The 16667-nt window shown below is 35.7% G+C and overlaps 1 protein-coding gene across 1 annotated transcript; it reads right to left on the bottom strand.

The window, feature by feature from the left end:
• Window positions 1-1816: 1816 nt before the first annotated feature.
• LOC121376518 lies at window positions 1817-13917 on the bottom strand. The gene is made up of 8 exons (XM_041504416.1): window positions 13517-13917; window positions 8872-9307; window positions 7589-7752; window positions 6495-6629; window positions 5282-5409; window positions 4048-4126; window positions 3545-3644; window positions 1817-2643 (listed from the first exon to the last, which is right to left on the bottom strand). Exons 1-8 carry the CDS (start codon window positions 13622-13624, stop codon window positions 2309-2311), a joined length of 1485 nt encoding a protein of 494 aa, XP_041360350.1. The 5' UTR covers window positions 13625-13917; the 3' UTR covers window positions 1817-2308.
• Between the last annotated feature and the right edge of the window lie 2750 nt (window positions 13918-16667).

The following is a 16667-nucleotide window of genomic DNA, read 5'->3' as shown; positions in this document are numbered from 1 at the left end:
ATCTTAAATTGATACAAATATTTTTTTTTTTTTTTTTTTTTTTTTAAATATTTATATGATGTGGGTTAAAATAGAGAAAACTGTGGTTAAAATTGACAGTGATGTTTATATAGGTGCGATCTTAAAATTTAGAGACATCCAAATATTAGGCTAATAGCGACATGAAACTTCAGTGAGGTTGTGACATCTATATATATTTTTACAATTAATTTTTGTAGAATATTGCAGTGATGTGCTTGCTAATTAATGTTCTTTATCCTATTGGTTTAATCAAGAGCCCAACGCCATATAACCATAAATAAAATGTGTTGAGTGTGTCATTAAATAAACCATTGTTGTGTGTTCAGCATCACTAAATTTGATAAAATTTTATGCTCGCTAACATTTCCTGATTTACGAAAATTTGGCAAACTACCCGTGGCAGGAGGGTAAAATTACGTACCCTAAAATCTTGGAAATTAATACATGTAGATCTATTTTTTTCATTTTTAGACAGATGCATTGCCCAAAAACAGTAACCCCATAACCACTTAGTAGGAGCTCTAGTGGTCTGGTTTGCTTTTTTTAACTACCCTCAAATTATTTTGAGGCAGAAAGCCTGCTTAGATATGAAACAATACTTTAAAAGGTTTGATCTTTTAATATAAAATGTGGTTTCACTTGTTTAGACAGTGGTTTGTCTTTGCATTAAGTTATTATCAGGTCAATAGATGAGATCAGAATAAAAGGCAAGCTACATCCAATTTTTCCTCCATTCGAATTAATGCATTGTTAAACATACATAGAGGATTCGTCACGAGTATTTTTTAATATCGAAAATATCAACCGAGTCTATGTTAATCGGTATTTGTCGAGGCTCTGCCGAGACAGATACCGATTAACTAGACAAAGTTGATATTTTATATATTAAAAAACACGAGTAGCGAATTCTATTTATCCTATAACACTTCTAAAATAACATTCTAATTAATTTTTTAGTAAATCACAGTACTAAAGTCGCCACCATCAATAATATAATGTCATCACGATTAGCACAGATTAGTTTGACATCACGCATTTTAAACAAATCTTTGAAAACGTTACGCTCAGGTCTTGTTGGCTTGTAAGCAAATGACCCATCCACAGCAACAAATTACCTAGAGACCTTGCATACCATTATAAAGTTAACCGGGTTAATAAAGTAAATTATCACATGGGTTTATCACATGGATATCATGGGTAAGTTATAAGATAAATTCATTTATTCACAGATTTTATAATACAAAGGTCAAAATTGTCTGTGATTAGTGGGCATCATCATACATTTCTAATTTTGTTTTGCTTTTTATGCAGTGATGTTACTTTTTGTAAATATTTTTTATTATGATCACTTAGTAAGGTATGAAGTGTAAAATTACGTACCCTAAAATCTTGGAAAAATTAATTTAATACATATTAAATTGTTTTTAGATAGATTATATAAGAGCTCTTCTGTTTAAAATTCATCAAAGCACATGAAAATCAGTGTCCAATATCAGAAAATATCAAGACCATAACCACCTATATTCCGTCCCATCCTTTACAAAAATGTTTTTTGTAAATAATTTCAGTTTGGTTTAACATAAGAAGAAAAGTAAAAGGGATTTGGAAGTTTAACAACACCACTAGAGCACATTGATTTATTAATCAGCGGCTATTGGATGTCAAACATTTGGAAGTCTGACATATAGTCTTAAGAGAGGAAACCCACTACATTTGTCCATTAGTAGCATGGGATCTTTTATATGCAGAATCCCAGATGGGATAGCACATACCATGGCCATGATATACCAGTCGTGGTGCACTGACTGGAACAAGAAATAGCCCAACAGGATCACCGATGGGGATCGAAGTCAACCGACCGTGCATCAAGTGAGCTGTTTTACGACTGGGCTATGTCCCGACCACTTATAATATCAGTGTTCAATATCTTTTAAAGTAGGAAGACCGTTTTAGAAATACAGGCCGTAATATCTACTGAATGCGTGAAAAGTGGGCGGGGTTGGTGAAACTAAAATCACCACCCTGCTGCTCAGTAATAAACTCTTAAAATATCTATATTTCTACACAAATTTATCTGTCTGATATTTCTTTTATCGTCCAGATCAGATAATAAATACAGAGGTCCGATCATGTAGCTGTAAGCTTCACACATACAACTTCTCTTCTTGGCACATTAGCTGGCAAAACCACTGAAAGTCTGAACACAATATTTAACTACACAACGTTGATCTACAACTATTCCCAGCTTTGCGGAAAAAAAGAATTCTAGTCTTTTTTTTCTTTTTGGCTACAAATCTAACTGATCTTTGTCTTTGTTTTGTACAATTTGATCTTGTTGTTTGTTGTCAACGAGATTGTCTTTTCGTGTTTCGGAATTGTCTTGGCTATGGCCAGGATTGTTTTTTCCTGTTTCTGAGGTTTTATTTGAATCCGTGTCTTCGTTCGTGGCCTTGGTATCCTCCGTGTAGACTTCTGGCACCGGGCTGCTTCGTTTATCGGGGGCGGTAAGGACTGGAGAGATCTGGGGCTGCCACGGAGGGTCCTGTTTGACTGAAAGTCCGTACGGATCTTCAACATCTTTCGAATGTGATTCTGGGCTGTACAAAAGACTGCGAGACTTTCCTAGAAATGAAAATTATAGAAACAAGCTTTTAAACAACTGTTAAGTTAAGAAGAAAACTTAAAAGACTATTGGTTAAATAAGGCTGCAAGTCTTTACTATGATGAAATTATAAGAAAAAACTTTTTTTTAAAAGACTATTGGTTTAAAAAAAAGAAGAGCAAAATTTGTTTTGCCACTAGAGCACATTGATTAATTAATCATTGGATATTGGATGTCAAACATTTGATAATTCTGATTCGTAGTCATCTGAGGAAACCTGCTTGATTTCCACGCAGCAAGGGATCTTTTATATACACTTTCCCACAGACAGGAAAGCACACACCACAACCTTTGACCAGTTGTGGAATGAGATAAAACCCAATCAGTTGAATGGATCCACCTAGGCGATTCGATCCTGCGACACAAACACCTCAACCAACTGAGCTAAATCCTGCACCCTGTTGGTTAAATAAAACCCAATCTGTTGAATGGATCCACCTACAGGTAGGTGATTCAATCCTGCGACACAAACACCTCAACTGACTGAGCTAAATCCTGCACCCTGTTGGTTAAATAAAACCCAAGACTTACCTACAAATGAAATGTTAAGAAAGACTGCAAGGCTTTATTATTAAAGAAAATTTTCAAAAAGAAAACTGTAAGACTAATATTAAACATTTTGGTTTATCATAAATTGATGCACCATTTTCAAAATGGGTCAAGTGTTAAGCCAGAGAAGAGTAAGCTTTGAAATAAATTTGGATATTTCATCTCTGAATATATACGATCATATTATTATATAATGTATAGAGTCCAATCCATGGCACTGCCAGAGACTGGACCCGGAATGGACATGTCTGAAACCCTAATGGAACAGGGACATGTTAAAAGTCTAGTTATAAGAAAGAACTAATTCCGTACCTGGCATCACCAGCTGTTTTGGGTCTGAAGGGAGAGAACTGTTGCTGCTGAATGGATTAAAGCTGGGAAACACCAGCAGAGCAAATGATAACAGCAACACCTGTAATGATGGAAAATATAAATATGTGAAACGATGAAACAAAAATAACCACATAATACACAATATCTAAAATTTACATAGGGAATATATAACTTTTAACATACATGAAAACCTTTTGCAACAGATTAAAAATTGTAAGCAAAAAAATGTGACACCAGACAGATAGCAATAAATGCAATGTGCGTCACATTTGTATTACTTACAATTTTGAATCAGTTGCTGTTTTAATAATATTTCATCTGTGGGCATAAAATTTTAACTAAAGGTGGCAAATATCCATGTATAATTTTTTTGTGGGGCCACCCGATAAAAACAAATTGACCATCGTATAATTGTCTTCTATGTATTTCAAAGAATGCCAAGAAGATGGTAGATGTAATGAAATGGGAGAAGGAATACTTACTGCGACCGTCGTGTGAGCTGGTTTGTTTGACTTGGATGTTACCATTGCTTGTAGTTTCTTTAGTTGTGTTATCAGAGTCCTGCAGAGTAACAAAACAAAATGAAATAATCATCCAAACATTTTCACACAGTAGGATCCAGGCCTAATCCTGCCTATTGCCAAATTAGCCAGTTGTTTATACGAAGGGACTGCAACATTTAGCATTTGATGAATAAAATGTTGTTTAAATTAGCTACTTTTCAATAAGTTTAAGTATTCAACATATCTGAAAATTGGCTATAATAAAATTATTTCCTGTGTGACCCCGATCATCTGATTATTACTAGTAGGAAACTAATTGTGTCATGCCCACTGTCCACTACAATTCTATCACTTAGCATTAATTGTAAAAAAAAAAATCAATGGAAAGTTTGAATTAAATTCCCATGATGTAAAGCTGTTGGAATGGAAATGGATATTCTGGAATATTTTAATGAAAAATGAGACTGGTATATGAATTATCAAGAACGTTTAGTCTGGTTTGGATTAAAATTATTACGGTCGACGACAGTCACTTTTCACACCCTTGTTTTGGGTTCATACACAATAAATATAGCATATCTTAACGTAATTTCACTTGAAATCCATATTTCGTAAAGGGTACAATTTTTTAATCACAACATTTTCTTCAAACACATTCAGATGCATTAGTAATGTTCAAACAAAATATTTTCAATAGCAAGTTTGCATTGGATGTACCCAGTGTATGGTTATTGTAAGGTGATTCAAAATGACGTCATTGGAATACTGACGTCATTCAAATTCAAAATTCGCTATATTATTACAATGCTTCACCACATTAAAATAAAAACTGGTCCACTAACCTTGACCCCTGTCAATTTCTATAACAAGTGGACAATGTTGTTTACAGGTTGGTATTTTGTTATTTTTCATAATTCTGGACAAAATATTTCAAAAGATGACAGAAATAAAAAGTACCTTTTGTCAAATATATCACATAAAAAAATTACCATTGGATATGTTTTATTTACTGTGTAAGAAGCCAAAACAAGGGTGTGAAAAGTGACTGTCGTCAACCTTAGTTATCTCTGTTTTAGCACTTAAATACAATTTGTTTGACAAAATGTTAGGCAAGTTTTTTGCGCCTCTACAGGTTTCTACATCAGATGGGGACTGAAATAATTCAGCTACTATTAATAGTAACATTTGGTAACAGAAACCACACATAACTTACACATTTTGAGTTTCAAGAGCATGAACTTTCTTCTGTAGTTGTGAATTTTCCGTGGTACACATCTTAACCCGGTGTTCTAGTCCATCAACATACGTCATTTTACGTTTGCGACTTTCTTTAGCCGATACCTGCAAGTAGAAAAGGATATATGCATATCATGTAATATTAATCATGTTTATTTTGCAATCAATATTCATACATGCATTGAATTGATTACTCCAAGAATAATATGATTATTAAAACATACTGTATAAATGTGACGGACCCTGCAGTTTAAAGGGAGATAACACTGTGGCTACACATCACTTTCCTGAGACTAGTTCCAGTAGAGTAATTTTTAGTTAAAGTTTGTTGTGTTTAACAACTCCACTAGAGCACATTGATTTATTAACCATCTGCTACTGGATGTCAGAAATTTGGTAATTTTGAAGTAGTCTTACAGAAGAAACCCACTACATTTTTCCATTAGTAGCAAAGGATCTTTTATATGCACCACCAATAGACAGGATAGCATATACCACAGCCTTTGATATACCAGTTGTGGTGCACTGGCTGGAACGAGAAATAGTCCATATGGGAAATATGGTCATATCTTATATGGCTCCCTATAATCTAACTTGGGGAACAATTATATGCACCACCAACAGACAGGATAGCATATACCACTGCCTTTGATATACCAGTTGTGGTGCACTGGCTGAACGAGAAATGGTCCATATTGGGAATATGGTCATATCTTATATGGCTCCCTATAATCTAACATGGGGGAACAATTAATATCACTCATCATTCTTTTCACCAGTTGGTCCAATATATTTTGAGTCATAAGTAATTTAGTGGTTTTCTTGACAACAAAAGCCTTCTGAACATAAACCAAAATTTGCAGAACATTTTTGTCATATTATCTATTAAACTTTAAAAAATTGCACAACCCCAGTTATTTGAGTCAATTGTTACATGACATTATTTCCCCAATTAAAAAAAAAATTTGCCAATTGTTTTTAAAATTCCCTTTGGTGAATTTGGCAAGTGCCAGAGCTAGTCCTGTGCTAAGTCCAGCCAGAGAGAGCAGAACAAGGTCTGCTAGACGGGTTTATGCATTTCGCATAAAACCAAACGACCACTTTGGGAACTAGTTAAATTAGTTCACAAATGTTAATGAAAATCGGTAGGCTGATGATCAGAGCAAAAAAGTGTTTTGAAAGTGTCGTACTTTGTTCCTAATTTTCCTGCGTACAGCTTTCAAAGCTCTCTCCTCCTCCTTTGTGAGTGGCAAGTTGGTAGGTAGGGCGATTCCTTCTCGGCCCAGGAGCTCCTTCTCTTCATCAGTCAGCCTCAACTCGGGATACTACAAATACAAACATTACTGACATGTACTCGACAAATAATATATGTACATGGATGCATCATTTTTGGCAATAATTATCCAGTAATATTAAATTGATTTAAGCGATAATGACTGATTGTCTTGTACTTGCTCTACAGGTTTCAAAGTTTGTTAAAAAAAGTTTTGTTTAATGACACCACTAGTGCACATTGATTAATTAATCATCAGCTACTGAATTATTAAACATTTGGTAATTCTGACTCCTTGTCATCAGAGGAAACCCGCTACATTTTCCCCGATGCAGCAAGGGACCTTTTATACTGCCTCTAATTAATGTTAGCAATGTTTAGCATAAATTTACTCATAAAAAAACTACAAAAAATAAAATATTATTTTATATTATGGTACCAAAGTTTTTATTTTATTTAGAACAGATGATTTGGTGCAAACAAACGAACTGAATTCAAGTAATTATTTTCACAAGATTATGTATGGACAACAATTGAATTAAAAGTCATATTTGTCCCATAAAATAGAACACACTGTCGACTTAAAACATTTGGTAATTGTGATACGCAGTCGTCTGACGAAACCCACTACATTTTTCCATTAGTAGCAAGAGATCTTTTGTATGCACTTTCCCACAGATAGGACAGAACATACCACAGTCTTGCATATACCAGTCGTGGGGCACTGGTTAGGAATGGAAAAACCCCAATTGGTCCGCCAACTGTATGCTATCCTATGAACCAAGCACTTCAGGCAAGCAATGTACTGATTTCTAAATCCCATTTACACTTGAATAACACACACATGTACATTGTATGCAGGACTTGTTACAATAAATTTCAATGTGGAAAAACCTAATTGATATAATTGATTCTATAACCAATTAATCTAAACTTAGGCAAGTGCTCTACCACCGAGTTACAAATGGACGCCATTAGTGTGTTAAAAGAGTTTCAGTATTTAAATGAAACCTTTGATGAGCTGGTCACTTGAGGTCTGATATCCTTCAGGGTAAAGGGTAACGTCTGTGTTGTCGTTCCCTTCACAAGCTGTACAATCTGAATTGTTTTCTTGTTGCCTGAATTAACTGTGATGTAGTTCATTTGATCCAGAGTTGTGTCGACATTTCCTACATCTAAAATAAAATATTAGCAAATGTTAGCAATCAGGTGAATTTTGTTTCAAAATGATTAGTAAAATTACATATATATGTGCGTATATACATATATATATATACACACACACACAGTCACATGTAAAAATGGTCTTCCAACAAAACGGTCACAAAATAAAGTTTATTATATAATTTCTAAATTACCTTTTTAGTGAGTTTATTACTGTAAATCATAAAATAATAGCTTTCTTAGCGAAATCCAAAAAAGTTACATAGTAGAGATATAAAATTTAGTGAGGTCGTCATATCAAACACAAGTTTTTCGATAGTCTATAAAATTTTATGCTGATTTATAGTATATAATATATTCACCAAATTCAACTTTAGTTCATATCTGATGAACAATGGCTTAACTCTAAAATGTTTTTTCTTCTTTTACAACATATATATAAATTTTATGTATTGTTTTGTGGGAATTTTTTTTCTCTACAAAATATGATGGCTCAGTGGATGACAGTCCAGTGATCTATCAACGGAGTTCACAGGTAAATTCCCACTAGCTAGAAACACTTAATACCAACATTTAGATTACCACATAAGCCAGGGATGAAAGTGACTTTTCCCCTAAAGGGCTGAAATAATTTTACAAAATTATGGATGTGTCTTTGGCCGAGGACGCGCTTGCGTAGACATGCTGGTTTTTACTCGCATGCTTTTTCAAGTGTGATTTGCCTTTTCCGCCGTATTTCACCCTGTCATTGCACCAAGCACAAACTGCAACACCAGGTTGACCGATTTTGCGAACCTACCCGCATTCGCAAACAATACCACCATTTTGTCCAACATGACACGACCAATGTATACGATCTGCGCATTGGTCTTGCGCAGACGATACTTCGCGAGACAAATCTGGCCAATGGCGAATAAACAAATATGGCGGCCACAATGGGCGCAGCCATGTTAGATCTAAAGTTGGATCTAAACTCCGGAAATTTTAGGCGGAACGAATGAAAGTTGAAAAGGGGCGGATTTAAAAAAAAAAACATTTGGCGAAACAAAAAGGCGGAATTCCGCCGAAAGGCAGTGAACTTTCATCCCTGATAAGCACATTTTTAAAACCACATCAACATATTTTCTTACCAAAATCTATTGCAACATCACTGTCCTTAGAACTGAGAAAATCTGAATCATCAACGGCCCCCAGAGAATCGAAATCAAAATTCTGCATGTCCAAATCCTCCATGCCAATCCCAAGAGGACTTGTGTCGTCTGTTGTCAGATGATTTGTGAGAAATAAATCTATACTAGTGTCACTATGAGACGAACTTGACAAACATTTCTGGTTTGAGTAGTTCACTTCGGACTGGTCCATTACTACTGGAGGGGAGTCGGCCATGGAGTCCATGGACACACCGCTGTCACTGTGGCTGGACGGAGACTTCTGTGCATAGTAGTCGTGGTCCGAATGGACCTTGACCTTGTGGTTTACGGCGGCCTGCTGGTCATCAGTGCTGTTCTCCGGGATGTTTAACAGTGAGTCAAACAAGTCATCGTGAAGCAGATCCATGTTGAGATCCTGCAAGAAGAAGAAACTACATTAAATACATTAAAGGGACAGACCCTAGTTTTTAAATACTACGACATATTTTTTCACTATTAAAGCTATTTTTTATAATTTAAATTAAGCCTAGGTACTTTCATTTTATTATTTAGAACATTAATTTTTGTACATCTGTAGTGGTTCTGGTCATCTAAGTTTTTGCAATACCCCAAAATTCATGTTTCATAATGCTAAAAACACACCTTTGTCTGAGAAATTATGGTTATCGTGACAAGCTTAAGTTAATTTTAGATGGTATTTCCCTGATTAAAGATCATACACTTTTGCTTCTCTCTGTTATAACCGTATCCAAATGTGTGTTGCAGGTAATAAAGAGCGCCATAACTGTCCACATGTCCATCTTATGGTCAAAGTACTCGGGCTAATTGTTACAAAAAATAAAAGAGAAATAAGATCCACATGTGTGCACAATCTACCCAAGAAAAAAAAATCCATGTAGGGATCTTAGGCATGCATAACATATTTATTTACTACAGAATAAAACAATTTGTAGTGTATGTCAGATTATGCACTGCTTCACTGGTGCGAGACACATTTTATTAAGTATTTCACAGTGTTCCAGGGCTTCTAGATCATGGTAGCCCCACTCCCATGGCTAGTGATATTCAGTGTTGGGCTAGTAAATAATTACTATAACTAGCCTGACGGCTAGTGAAAATATCCATTGTCAAATCCTGCATTTACATATTTTGTAAATATGAATATCCTGCTCCCTCTCTCCATCCCAATCTAAGCATTTTTAAGCTTAGTCTCTCTCTTTAGGTGACATATCTGATTATTACTATTAGTAAAATTGTATTTTTTTAAAGTAGGGCTAGTGCATTTTTAAAATCACTGATCCCATGGCTAGTGAATTTTTAATCATGTCGATTCATGACTAGTACATTTTTAAAATCACTGATCCCATGGCTAGTGGATTTTTATAGAAGTCTAGAAGCCCTGGTGTTCACATAGAAAATGGTCTTTGAATGCTTAAGTTCGCCAACACACCGGACAGCACTGTAAAGAATAAATAAGAATTTAAGATTAATAACATGATTAAGGACGTGTTGCCAATATAAACAATCAACACTGGTATCAAAATAGCCATTATTATTATAACATATCTGTCATCGCCAAGTTGAGACAAAATATACAAATTACACAGTTCAATTATTTGAAATCTACCAAATATGCAGCATGGTACAGACAGCGATCACAAGTATCAGCGCATTAGCCTATAGGTTGCATAGTACCAAACAAGAGAATACTGTGTCAAAGTTCGACGTGCACCGTCAAATATTTACGGAGTAAAGGCAGCTGTGGGTGTGATTGGTAGTAATATGTGACATTGATTATTTGTGCAAATACTATTATCCATTGACAATAAATAAATAGACTTTTATTTGTAATACAGTTGTTATGCAGTATATACCAGAGGTTGAAACTAATGTGGGATAGCCCCAAAAATGGAACTGCAATTTTTAGCAAAAATGACGGTTGCTATTAAAAACATCAATTAAATCTCTTAAATGATACGTGACCCCCCATTTTCTTGCAGCTATAGATTAGATGTGAGGTGCCACACTTTCTATTGCTGTACTTCCTGGGTGTTGAAACGCTGCTTATATCAGTTTTATTAGAAAACTTTAACATTATCGGCAATAGGAATTGATTTGGTCTAATGGAACCATTACTGCTATCCAGATATCCTAAGTTATTGTCCGAACCAAATTGTTAACAACTACGAAAAATTACTCTCCTACCTTTAATTGCCGTTAGATTTTCTCCAAAGTTTGTCCAGACACAAATCTTGAAAAAACCCATTACAATGACACAGATTCCACATACCAGATGATAACCATGTTACCTATATCGACTTCGCTGAGAGCGCATAGGGAAAAAAGCATGTAATTTTGTATCAGCTGCCATTTTGACTTTTTATGGAATATTCTTCAAGAGGGGTGAAAGGATAGGACTTAATCTAACAACGTCATAACATGTTATGATATAAAAGCAAACGTGATGACGTCACATTATTATTTTATTTTTTAATTATTATTATTACTTTAATGATACCACTAGAGATCATCGATTTTGTATTAATTGTGTCACATTATTTGGAGGCTTTCACCCCTCTTTAAGAGTATTCCATAAACAAGCAACATGGCAGACGGCAGAAAACTGCATGTATTTTTCCCTAGATGCAATCTCAGCAAAGACAACATCGGCGACATTGTGGGGGACATTGCAGTGGGATCAGGCTCAAACGGAACCACTACCAAAACGGAACCATTTTCGTTGGCGAAAACGGAACCGATTGTGGCTATAACGGCACCTCACTGTATTGGCTAAAACGGAACCACACATAATAGAGAGAGAGAGAGAAAAATGAAAAATCATGACTTAGGTTTATTGCCGAATAAAGCCGGTCAAAATCGTATTATTCAACATGTGAAACCGTGGATTGTGCTACGATAGGAATTAACACTTACCAAATCTTTTGAGTTGTTATTACTGTAGACTGTTGATTATCAAGCATTTAAGTTACTAGAATTACACCTGTATTGCTAATTGTTAATCCCCATCACCGATTCCGTCTAGCCGGAGTATCGCAGACAAAACATCAAAGCTCACGATGTTCACTGCACAGCCTTGCCGGGCTTGCTTGGTTAAGTACACAACAATCGATTGCTTGTTTTGTAAATAAATAAACATCATTTTACTTTATTACGTCCGACTTCCTTCATGAGATCTGTTAGTTGTTGCTGTGTTTAAAAAGGTAATAGAGTAAATTAGTGCCTTCAGTAGGCCTACAACTGTTATTTTTAGCTTGAGCACGTGCTAAGATGATGCTTGACGTCACTAATCGAGGCCCTTACTATGTAGCCCAAAAATAACAACTCATGTACATATAAACAATTTCATTTATTTAATTCACATAAAAATGAACTATGAGCAATCATGTTATAATAGCATATATTGTTTTCTCACTGGGAATGCGAGATAAATAGGTTTTGATTTCGGTGCTGTTTTAGCCATCGATTTAGACAACGCAGGTTCTGTTTTGTCCACAGATTTTGGTACCGTTTTAGCCAACACAGGTTCCGTTTTGTCCAATTTGGTTCTGTTTTCGCCTGGGGCCGTTTTGGCACAGTTCCGTTTTCGCTATAACCCGTTGCAGTCTCGTGTGTGGCGGTCACCCGAAATATGCCAAAACCCTGGTTTTTGGCATATTTACAATCAAAAAACCTTTTCGCAATCAAAAAACCTCACAAAAACCATAATTCTGCCAAAATCGTATCCAACAAGGGTTTTTTATATACTTTATTGACAGTTTATCAATATTATATGATTTACAATTTACATGAAGCAGAAATATTGTTGTCAGACCTAAACATATGCATACGTCCGCTTCCGCCTTGTTTGTAAAATGCGGAACAGGTCTGATTTTAGGGTCCGACTATTTACCCCCAAGATACCCCAAAAATACACCCAAGACACGTATTGGATGAGCAGCTTTCGGGATTGTACTATACGAAATAATGAACAGGTGTGTTTGGAACAATAGCTATTGCTTTAGTGACGTTTTTTCTTTGGGAAAAGGTTTTTTGAGTGTAAATATACCTATTGTTCGAAACACACATATTAATTGTGATTGGAGCTTCATAAACTCTAAAATCTGTTCTGTCCCGCATTTGTGAGGTTTTTTGATTGGGAAATGGGTTTTTTATTGTAAATATTGTAAAGCGGGTTTTTGGTATATTTACACTATAAAAAACGTGTCTTGGGTGTAGTTTTGGGGTATCTTGGGGGAAACGGACGTATGCATATGTTTAGGACTGACAACAATATTTGTACTTCATATAAATTGTAAATCGTATAATATTGATAAACTGTCAATAAAGTATATAAAAAAACCTTATTGGATACGATTTTGGCAGAATTATGGTTTTTGTGAGGTTTTTTGATTGCGAAATGGTTTTTTGATTGTAAATATGCCAAAAACCCGGTTTTTGGCACATTTCAGGTGACCCGTGTGTGGAATCGGTATATTTGTAGTGGTTTTTTTGCGATTTGTGTCTGGACAAATTTTGGCGGAAATCTAACGACAATTAAAGGTAGGAGAGTAATGTTTTGTAGTTGTTAACAATTTGGTTCGGACAATAGTAACTTTACACTTACCAAATCGGCGAAATCAAATGACGGGACATCTTGGCATTCTTTGTTGAGTAGGCCATCATTTTCGTCAAAAAGAATGTCGAGGACATTCGCCGGTGTCTCGACTGCCATAGTCGAACTAGTTTTCAATCCACTGCTGCAAAGAGTTGTTTTCTGTAATGTGTTGTGGGACACGTCATCGAAAACAAACTGGAAACAAACACTTCCGGTATTGCAACATTTGTTACTTTTAACTATTTGTTCTTACAAATTATGTAAAAATAGCTTTTCAGAAAAGGGAAACGGTATCAAGTATATGTAATGAAAGTGTTTGGTAACTTGTCACATAAATAAATGTTGACAAAAACAAGAAATAACAATAATTATAAATTAACAACAGAAAATCTATTTGAGGAATTTATTCAGACAGGAACCGGAAATCAAGCTGACGTGGAATTTGTATTCGGAACACATCGGCCGAATACGGATTATCCGATAATGACTCGGAACACCTCGGCTTATTGTAAAGGTTCTAATGTACCAAATCATTCCCTATTACCGATAACGTCAACGTTTACTTATTAAACTGATATAATAAAACGCACACCCATTAAAGAGTGTGGCACCTCACATTTAATATACTTGCAAGAAAATAGGGCACTTAATGAATTTGATGAATGTTTTTATTTTTTATTAGCAAGCCTCATTTTTGCTGAAAATCGTAGTTCCTGTATGGAGTAACTGTGCACTGGTTTCAACCTTTAGTATATCTACTAAATAAAAGTATATTTATTTATTTGCAGTTGATAATGATATTTGCACAAATAATCAAAGTCATATATATCTAAAAACAGGGCGGGACAAGGCTTAGTGGTAAAGTGCGCACTTGATGCACGGTCGGTTTAGGATCGATCCCCGTCTGTGAGGCCATTGGGCTATTTCTCGTTCTAGCCAGTGCACCATGTCTGCTATATCAAAGGCCCTGGTATGTGCTATTCTGTATGTGGGATGATGTATAAAAACGATATAGAAAAATGTAGCGAGTTTCCTCTCTAAATCTATATATAAAAATTACCAAATGTTTGACATCCAATAGCCGATGATTAATAAATCAATGTGTTCCAGCGGTGTCGTTAAACAAAACAAACTTTTAATATATCTCAACACCAATCAGAACTGCAGCTGCTTTTACTCCGTACTTTGACACGCAACTTTCTGCTTTGGTTCAAGCACGCTGTCCTGGATACACACCTCGGCTATATGGGCTGCTTGTCCAAGACAGTAAGTTAATTAGTAGCCCATTGGATTATTCCAGCCAGTCCAGCACAACTGGTATACCAAAAAGCCGTGATATGTGCTACCCGGTCTGTGGGATGGTGCATATAAAAGATCCCTTGCTATAAATAAAAAAATGTAGTGGGTTTCCTTTCCAAGACTATATGTTAGAATTACCAAATGTTTGACATCCAATAGCCGATGATTAATAAATCAATGTGCGCTAGTGGTGTCAAACTTTAACTTTTTATACTAGAAGTCTGTCTATAGATCATTCAATCGATTGGTCAATACATTTTCCACGTGCGTCCTGTCCGTCTTTCTGTCTGTCTGTCTACTGAGCTCAGAGTTGGGGATGCATAATTATGTTCTCTAACTCCATTTATTAATTTGGCTAATTTTGGAGAACAAAATAGCAGTGATTTCTGTATAAATGTCCAACAGGTTACTGTTTTAAATATCATGTTTGTTTATATGCATGTCTATAGTGGTACACTATGTAATGTGTGTGGGGTCCTCAAATGTGGAAGGAAGTAACGGGTTCCCCTCTCCCACCCCACCACGGGCGGGACGTAGCCCAGTGGTAAAGCGTTCGCTTGATGCGCGGTCGGTCTGGGATCGATCCCCGTTGATGGGCCAATTGGGCTATTTTTCGCTCCAGCCAGTGCACCACGACTGGTATATCAAAGGCCGTGGTATGTGTTATCCTGTCTGTGGGATGGCACATATAAAAGATCCCTTCCTGCTAATCGAAAAGGGTAGCCCATGAAGTGGCGACAGCGGGTTTCCTCTCTCAATATCTGTGTAGTCCTTAACCATATGTCTGACGCCATATAGCCGTAATAAAATTGAGTGCGTCGTTAAATAAAACATTTCCTTCATTCATTCCCACCAACAACATTCATCCTTTTCGGCCTGGGTGATATTGTTTTTGTTCGCTACCGGCCTCGGTGAGTCTTTGTTTAAATTTTGACAATCTGATTAAAATCAGCTCTACTGGTCTTATAACTGGTAGATCAGTGGAGCCTATTTCAGGGTGTGCTATACCAAATCAACACACACAGGCGACCATGTTAATGTTTGTGTTTAAAAACACTATATCTAATATAGCAACCAAATTATGACCCATAAATATCAGTACTGCATCATCTACATCAAAGTTTTTAACTGAAGAAAATGATACCTTTCATGGCTCATTTTTGGTATAACCAGATGTTTTTACAACACCCCTAGTTTCGCACAAAATTTGAGTATTTTTTTTTACAAGTACCCTATACATGTTTTAAGCACAAGGCTACTTGACAGTGGTACTAGAAAAAAAATTTGCATACATTTTTGCCCAGATGAGACTAATTTGTTTTACAACAAACACTGTCACGTTTATCACCAATGACAGGACTTGTGGTATTAGCTGCTCTATCAAAAGTTAAAGTGCACCTCCTACTTTGACCCAGCCGGATATTATTTGGTTTAGTGCTATTTTCAGTCAGATGACATTTTGACTAAATAGTGGGTATGTATGTTGGTGGGTATGTTTAACGATTATCTAGGCAAGTTCTAGTTTATTTTTAAACTATATTTCACCGTTTAAACATCACAGACTTTAGTTTCACTCTAATATAACATCATGCGATATTTTTGGTAACACATGGTTGTTTACATACGTACGTGTGTTAACAATTTCAAGACAGACGACTGGCTGCTCCTAGGTGATGACCAGGTCACCACTGCCATACATCCAATGAAAAACTACACGATGTAAATCGATTACATTTTTGACGTATAGTTAACTTGACAATCATGGATATGTGACGCGTAAGTTAGCTACAAGTGCAACGGCTGTAAATAACCTTTAGTCAAAAAAGAAGTTCAGATTTGCTTAAAATCTGATTTTGAGGAT

Source organism: Gigantopelta aegis, chromosome 2, assembly GCF_016097555.1.
Source record: "Gigantopelta aegis isolate Gae_Host chromosome 2, Gae_host_genome, whole genome shotgun sequence".
In the NCBI taxonomy this organism is placed as follows: domain Eukaryota; kingdom Metazoa; phylum Mollusca; class Gastropoda; order Neomphalida; family Peltospiridae; genus Gigantopelta; species Gigantopelta aegis.
This window is presented reverse-complemented; position numbering and strand designations above follow the sequence as displayed.